Here is a 7494-nt window from a genome sequence, read left to right as displayed (position 1 = left end):
AGCCAATCCTCAAAGTTCTAAACACCCCAACCCACCCACTACACAGCACCATCAAAATCAATCACAGACAAAAAAGAATTGGACCGAAATCAGTTTGGCGGTCAAAGGGGAAATAGAAAATTTGCAACGGAAAGTAAATGATTAAGAGAAATGTGGGAGCCTTTACATAAAGTTGAGAAAATATAGAAAATTCAGATATGATTGGAAAGGATTAGCCGATTGGGCTTGGTCGATCCTCAAGGTTGATCGATATTTTATTGGGTTAATAGTGTTCCATTTCCCTAATTTTCAGCGTTTTTCATAAAATGTTCCGAACTTTTATTCTCCCCTAAAAAATCCTGAACTTTCAGTTTTTTCTACAAAATGTCTCACTATACAAAACTCGGTGACAAAAAGATGAATTATTTTGCCTAAATAAATATTTTGGGAACCGTCATTGTTGAAAAATCATATAAGGAACCACCATTGTTGAAAAACGCTGAAAGTTTGGAAATTTTTTTCATCTTTTCGTCATCGAATTTTGTATAGCGGGACAATTTATGTAAACAACTAAGAGTTCGAAGTTTTTTTAGGAGTAAATGAAAGTTCGGGACATTTATACTTTTGGGCCCGTTATATATATATTTTTATCATTTTTACATGTTCATTATTATTTTTTCTAAAAAAAGAAAAAATCTTAGCATGGTGAAATATTTTCTCAACCAGCTCATTTTCACTCATTTTTCTCTCCCATATTTAATAATACTATTTATGAATATTGATGTGAAAATATTTTTTAATATTTTAAAAAGAGAAAAAAGATAATATTTTCTCAACATTTTCCAATGAAAATTTTACAACAAAAAACACACGAACTACTCTTAGTTCTCGTTTACGAAAGAAAATCTAACGGTATCTTATGTTTATTTTTCTTTATTTCAAATAAGGGTGCGTTCTCTTTGGTTGTAAATTTATCATGGAAAAAAGAAGGATAAACAAAACTTAACCCTTTAAATCCTTCCTTTCTTTTTCCACATTTCCTACTTGACCCTTACTCATTCCTCATTTACACTACAAAGGAGGGATAATATTATCACACTCTTTTTGGAGGAATAATATTATCCCTCCTTTGTAGTGTAAATGAAGAATGGGTAAGGGTCAAATAGGAAATGTGGGAAAAAAAAAAGATTTAAAGGGTGAAATTTTATTTATCTCTTCTTTTCTCTTGATAAATTTACAACCAAAGAGAACGCACCTAAGTGGAAAATCTAGCAAAGAGGTAAATATGACTCATCAATCATTCGTTCTTAATAAATCAAAATATACATAAAATATATTTATTTATTTTGTCATTTCCAACTTTCTGCCTCTATCTAATTACGAATCCTCCAGGTAAGCATGCACTTATATTTTATTAAAGTGGACTTTTCCGTTTATAGTTCCAGAAAAATAACTGCCGTAGATATTGTCACCTGCGTCCGCAGAGAAATTCCCAATCAAGGTATTAAAACATCCTACGAAAATGGCACCAAACAAAGGCAAGGGAAAGCGGGGGTTGCTGAGATTGAGATTTCATCTTCATACCAAAATGAGAAACAAATAATATTAGCATCTAAAAAAATTGAGGAATAGCAAATACAAGTAACACCAATATTGTCATAACAAAATGGTCGAGTTAGGGGATCACTGCACCCTATCTTAACCACAGCAAGCTGATTTTGAAGCAGCCTGAGCAGCCCCAGCATTCTGGTCCGGTTGGGTAATCTTTATGGTCTGAGGCTGCATTCATGTCGGAATACAATCAGATTCTGATGTGGCAGGCTTATAAAAGAACAAATATGCTGTATACATGCAGCTATTTAGTACCTCAGTCTTTGAGTCGGATTCAGCGAGTCTTTGCTTTATGTCCCTGGCAATTGAGAAGAAAACCTCCTCCACGTTCATGTTCGTCTTAGCACTCTGTTAACGTGATCATGTTAGACAGTCTCACTCGGTATAAGTTTTTGATGTAAGGCAACAAGTACTAGCACTTACAGTCTCAAAAAATTTGATTCCATATTCATCAGCTAGTGCTTGACCCTTGGAGGTAGGAACAGCCTATGGAGTTCAATTTGTTCAGAATATTGTGGAAAACAAGCAAAATAAGAAAATAAACACGCACAATTTGCACATGTTAAGAGTACCCATTATAATGGCTCCCTGTCGTCATTCTACTGTATTTCTATTTCTTGAATTTCCCAATATTTATTACATAGAAATAGATTTGATTGATCAGATATACAAGCATGATGAGTTTCAAATGAATTGTGACTAGATTTAACCCAAGGTAACATCACACTCCAGCAGTCAGATATACCCGCAAATGTATATGCTTATAAGTCTGTGTATGTGTGTGCAAGCAAGAGAGAGTGACAGACAGACAGACAGAGACAGAAAGAGTACCCTTTTGCTTTCATCCATATCAGCTTTGTTTCCCACCAATATCTTGTTGACGTTGTCAGAGGCGTGTTGCTCAATGTTTCTGATCCAATTCCTAATATCTGAAAAAAGGATGAGGTCAATATTTGATAGAGGAGAGATTACTGTTAAATACCACAAGGTTACTTAAGACGGTATTTGGAGTCACTGGATATATAAGGAAATTCTGAAAAATCCTCCAATAGCTAGCTATTATGATGATATAATAAAAAATAAATATGAGTGAATAGTGATTACTGTTGAAAGATGCCTCATCAGTAACATCATATACCAGCAATATACCCATTGCTCCACGATAGTAAGCTGCAAATGAAGCATTTCTTAGGCAATGAACTTCTATAAGATCTAGGAGCATACTACATATATGAATAAGTTAAGACAAATTCTTAATGTACAAATACATAAACAGAAAAATGGGCAGAACTATTCCACAAATAGTTATAAGATTCTTGCTTCTGCAAATATATTAGCACTGTTTAGCAGCATTCAGTAAGACCTCAAAACGTGCAACAACAGCCTCTACTAACCCATGTAATTTGATAACAACCAAAGCTACGGCCGGCATTAAATGAACATGAAGTGGAGAAATGCATGTGTGAATAGTCCCCTTAAACAGCAACCAAAAACCTTAACCAGAATTCAGCTATGCATGAACTTCTTCAGCTAATAGAAAAAAGTTCCCAACAACTCAAAAGAACAAAATTTACCAAAAGTTTGCTTCTATACATTCTGTGAAGATCCAACTATTTCTTCATAGAAAAAATTAGCTAATACATACGCATACAGTAAGAACGCAATATATATTTATAATATATTCATAAAAGAACTATTAAAGGTTACATGAAAATAAAACTAAATAGTGTTCATTGGAAATTCACCAACTTCTCTTTTGGCATCTCATTCCTCGAGTGAAGAAATCTAGACATTGTTGGATGTTCCTTATCGACTCGGGAACTAGCTTATGACCCTAATTTCCGCTTGGATCATTTTAAAAGACTGGATATAAGTTCTTAAAAAGGCTGATAAGCTCCAAAAAAATTCCCTTTGACTTCTCCTAAACCTGATGTAAAGGATTTTAGGCAGACGAGGAGGAAGTAAATCAACTAAAGTATGAACAGATCAAAGCATGGCCCTTCCCACAATCCAGTCTATGTTGCTTCACTAATCAGCCATCCCCTACCCCAACTTCATGGACTCCTGGCACATTTACTCTCCCCCACCCTACCCACATCACCACCTTCAACTCATTCTACCACTCTATCCCTTGTAACAATCTTCCACAATCATGAACTTCATACAGTCCTAACCATTAACCAACAAAAACAAACTAACATGTGGGAAGAAGGAAAGTGGTTTTGAGAAATCTCATAAGGTTTGTTGCATAGGATGGGGGGGGGGGGTGAAGAGAGGGAGAGAGAGAGAGAACTAAAAGTGAAACTCAAGATACAAGCATAAGCGACATAGGGAAATAAGCAAAAGAGAGTAGAAGGGAAACTACTAGTATTATTCTCAGCATGGAGCCAAATAAACATGGCATTAAAGACAGAGACATTCAAATAGTTCGCCATCAAATGAGGACTATAGGAAGCATTTTAGCCTGTCCAACAGTATAAAAATTAAAAACTCATCAGTCCATTTATTTTTCAAATCGACATTTCTTCCCAAAGTACAAAATTTCACATAATTATAATCAACTTCAAGGACTTTAAGTATTTTCATCAAACAGTATACAACATGCTGATCAAAATTCTGTAGAAAAGCAAAACACCCCAGATCATTGTAGGCAGATTAATATTGTCTATTTTATTCTTTAGCCAATGAACTTCACATTTCTTACTGCAACTCATCTTACTAACAAAGAAACAGTGAATGTACATGCCACATTATATCTGTAGACTGTAGAAAAGTATAAAAGAGTTGCAATTAAACTGAAATTCCTATTTCAGTTTTCTCAAGAGAAGGGAGAGGGAAATGGCCTGCATCATTCAAAGAATACCAGTTGTTATAGTACGAAATCGCTCTTGTCCAGCAGTATCCCATATTTGCAGTTTGATTCTTTTACCATCAAGCTCAATAGTTCTTATCTTAAAATCAATCCTGTAAGAGAATGGCACGATCAAATACAATAGGCAGGAGAGCTTTGAGATGTAAACTGTAGCAACAAATCTACAGATGAAGGGGAACCTACCCAATAGTGGTAATGAAACTGGTGGTGAAAGAACCATCAGAAAAACGTAAAAGAAGGCAACTCTTACCCACACCTGGAAAAGAAAACAAAATAGTTCGGACTTAAATATTGGTAATATCAGATGCCAGTTCAAACAGTACATTTAAAATTAGTTTACCAAATCATCCAATAAAAGTTAGAAAAAAATTGTACGACATGAATCTACAAAAGGAATGAATAAAGATAAACAGATAGCTCAAACAGTTTCTTATGAATCACTACTTGTCATAGAATTACCAGTTCCTTGATATCCATGAGAGGGTTCATTAACAACCAGTTTGAAAATAACACATACTGGATGAGCACAGAACACCTGATCAAACTGATTTAGTCATTAACGAGTGGATACATTATATAGACAAGATCGTAGAGCAGCAGCTCCTTTGATCATTTGCAACATGCTATCAAAAGCAGCCTAACACAAAGAACTCCAAATAACAATAATGTGGAACTCAGTATTATCACTAGTTTAACATATAGTGTACCATTTTATTTATCTTAGCTATGTTACTTTCCTTTATCCAATTTTAATCAAATCTCTCTAAGTTTAAAAGCCAACTAAAACTCTCCGGTAGCCTCAACAATGAAATCATCCTCATGCAACTGCCAATGCCTAGTAATTTAAAACTCATAAAAGTATAATCTCTGCCTGAAAATACATGCCATTTTCCTTGTCACATTAACATATACTCAAGCAGGCAGAGCTCTTGAAAAAGTCCACATTTGCAGGAGCACACAGACAGCGTCTCACCATCTTCGCCAGTAAATCGTAAGAAAAAAGTCATGGTCGATCATACAAAATGCCCATGAATCAACACAATGGAGATCGTCGATATACTCAACCGAAATAACTACAATAATAGGAGCGGAAACAATACAAACATTTCGCATCAAATGCAGCTGAAAATTCCAAAATCCACACGCAAAATTCATATAGTTCGCATCCAAACCGCAGATAACCGAAAACTTCAAAGATAAAATTGGTACAGATTTCGGGGGGTAAAAAACACTCACCGCTATCACCGATCAAGAGAAGCTTGATGAGGCAATCATAATCGGCTCGTGCTCTGGCGGGTGGAGCGGCCATCTGATTTCAATTTTATTATGTTTTTATTTCAAATAAATTCCTCAAAACAAACCCTAGAAAACAAAATAATAAGACCTAATTAGTTCAGATGTATGGGTGATGAATGAAATTTGAAAATTGATTTGAATGTGGGAGAAACTGGAAAAGGTTATTACCAGATCGGAGGGAATGCAGAAAAGATGGATCTAATAAATGAGGAATGAGGAAAAAGAGGAGGTAAGCAGCAGTGGTCGGTCGTTGCACTCTGCAAATTTATTTTTATTTTTATTTTTATTTTTATTTATTGGTTTATTTTTCACACTATTGTTTGAATTCCAATTTGCTGAATAAATTAATGGCAGAATTTGGCTTTAAAAGTATGCAATTGGCAATGGAGAAGAAGGGGTCGCGAATATGTGTGTGACTTAGTAAATAAGAAACTTTGGACTTTTTATATGGTTTGATTTGATATTTCATATTTGGGACAGCCTGGATGAGGCCCATAATTATTGGATTGACACTATTCTACATTTCCACTCCTCTAGAATAACATAATAAGAGGTAGAGGTTGAAAAGAGTATTAAACATTCAAATTTAGAAGAAAAAGAAATGTAGAAATAGTCATAATCAGCATTCGAAATATATGTTTTGGTTGATTGAAAGTAGCCCATAAATCATCCAGAAGGTCATTAGCCTAAACTAGTTAAGAAACTAGCCGTTCTAAAAATACGATATTGTTTTTGGTGTGTGAATTTGATGAGGACTTATAGTCCGCGATTCTATACTACAATATCACATACAAAAGATTAGAATTAATTGTCTCTAAATTCATAACTTTGATCAATTTCTATTTTTTTTTTTCATAATATTTGAACATTCAATTTAAAATCATCAATTATCAATTTTTTCTAATTTTTCCATGAAACACATTTCAGGCAAAAATTAACGCCTAAATTATCCGACGTGTCGTAAATCACTTAACACGTGGCATCGATGTGTGCACTCTCTGCCACATAAGACGGGATGTCGTTTCGACTGTCTTCTAAAATTTAAACCCGATGAAGGGGTGCATCAAACGGTGAAATACATAGGAAATAAAATTTACACTTATTCACAGTGATCAATCTGCTCCATTGGCATTAGGTGGTTCAAGAGGAGGGTTCGAGCTTGGTGATCGACGGTTGAATTGGAGAAATGAGTGAGAGGTATGTTCTTAAGTTTTGTTTTTTACAATATGTTGTTGGTAGTTGTTGTATTTTAAGTGTCTATGTGTCCAAGGAAAGTGTGATTACTTATATTTTCGAGTGAAGAACATTTTTTTATGATAGAATTGTGAAGTTAGGGTTTGAACGATAGCATGTTGCGTTTTGTATTTGGCAAATGTGATCTAATGCCTGAAAATAGTTTCTAATTTTTATTTTAAGATGTGTTTTTATTTTAGCACACTTATATATATATATATATATAATATATATAGGGGTGCACTCCAGTGATACTGCTATTTTTTATGAGATCGTGAGTACAATGAATAAGGCAAGGCAGTATATAGTGTTGAATAAGACAGTATATACGATATTAAAAAAATTGGTAAAATTTTTGCTCCCTTCAAGATTCGAATGGTAAAAAAATTTGCCCTCTAGATAAATATCAGCCATAGGATACATGAAATCAACACCCACAAATCAATTTAAGATCTCATCACTTATAGGGGATCTCACCATAGCATTCTAATGAGATCCCATAT

The 7494-nt window shown here is 34.4% G+C and overlaps 1 protein-coding gene across 1 annotated transcript; it reads right to left on the bottom strand.

Moving 5' to 3' along the window:
• Positions 1-1534: 1534 nt before the first annotated feature.
• On the bottom strand, positions 1535-6298 carry LOC130997603 (ras-related protein RABE1c-like). The gene is made up of 9 exons (XM_057922973.1): positions 5927-6298; positions 5699-5824; positions 4646-4718; positions 4454-4554; positions 2695-2760; positions 2422-2519; positions 2014-2076; positions 1846-1938; positions 1535-1758 (listed from the first exon to the last, which is right to left on the bottom strand). The coding sequence occupies exons 2-9, from the start codon at positions 5769-5771 to the stop codon at positions 1678-1680; spliced, it is 648 nt and encodes a 215-aa protein (XP_057778956.1). The 5' UTR covers positions 5772-5824; positions 5927-6298; the 3' UTR covers positions 1535-1677.
• Between the last annotated feature and the right edge of the window lie 1196 nt (positions 6299-7494).

Source organism: Salvia miltiorrhiza, chromosome 8, assembly GCF_028751815.1.
Source record: "Salvia miltiorrhiza cultivar Shanhuang (shh) chromosome 8, IMPLAD_Smil_shh, whole genome shotgun sequence".
NCBI lineage: Eukaryota > Viridiplantae > Streptophyta > Magnoliopsida > Lamiales > Lamiaceae > Salvia > Salvia miltiorrhiza.
The sequence above is the reverse complement of the archived record's forward strand: the minus strand, read 5'-3'. Positions and strand labels throughout refer to the sequence as shown.

What these genes read in the sequence shown, in the direction of transcription:
- LOC130997603 (XM_057922973.1), bottom strand. Translation starts at nt 5,771, where the DNA reads ATGGCCGCTCCACCCGCCAGAGCACGAGCCGATTATGATTGCCTCATC. An exon ending in AGTTTCATTACCACTATTGG is followed by an intron (nt 4,555 to 4,645) that starts GTAGGTTCCCCT and finishes ATTCTCTTACAG; the next exon opens with GATTGATTTTAAGATAAGAA. An exon ending in ATTTCGTACTATAACAACTG is followed by an intron (nt 2,761 to 4,453) that starts GTATTCTTTGAA and finishes CTTCATTTGCAG; the next exon opens with CTTACTATCGTGGAGCAATG.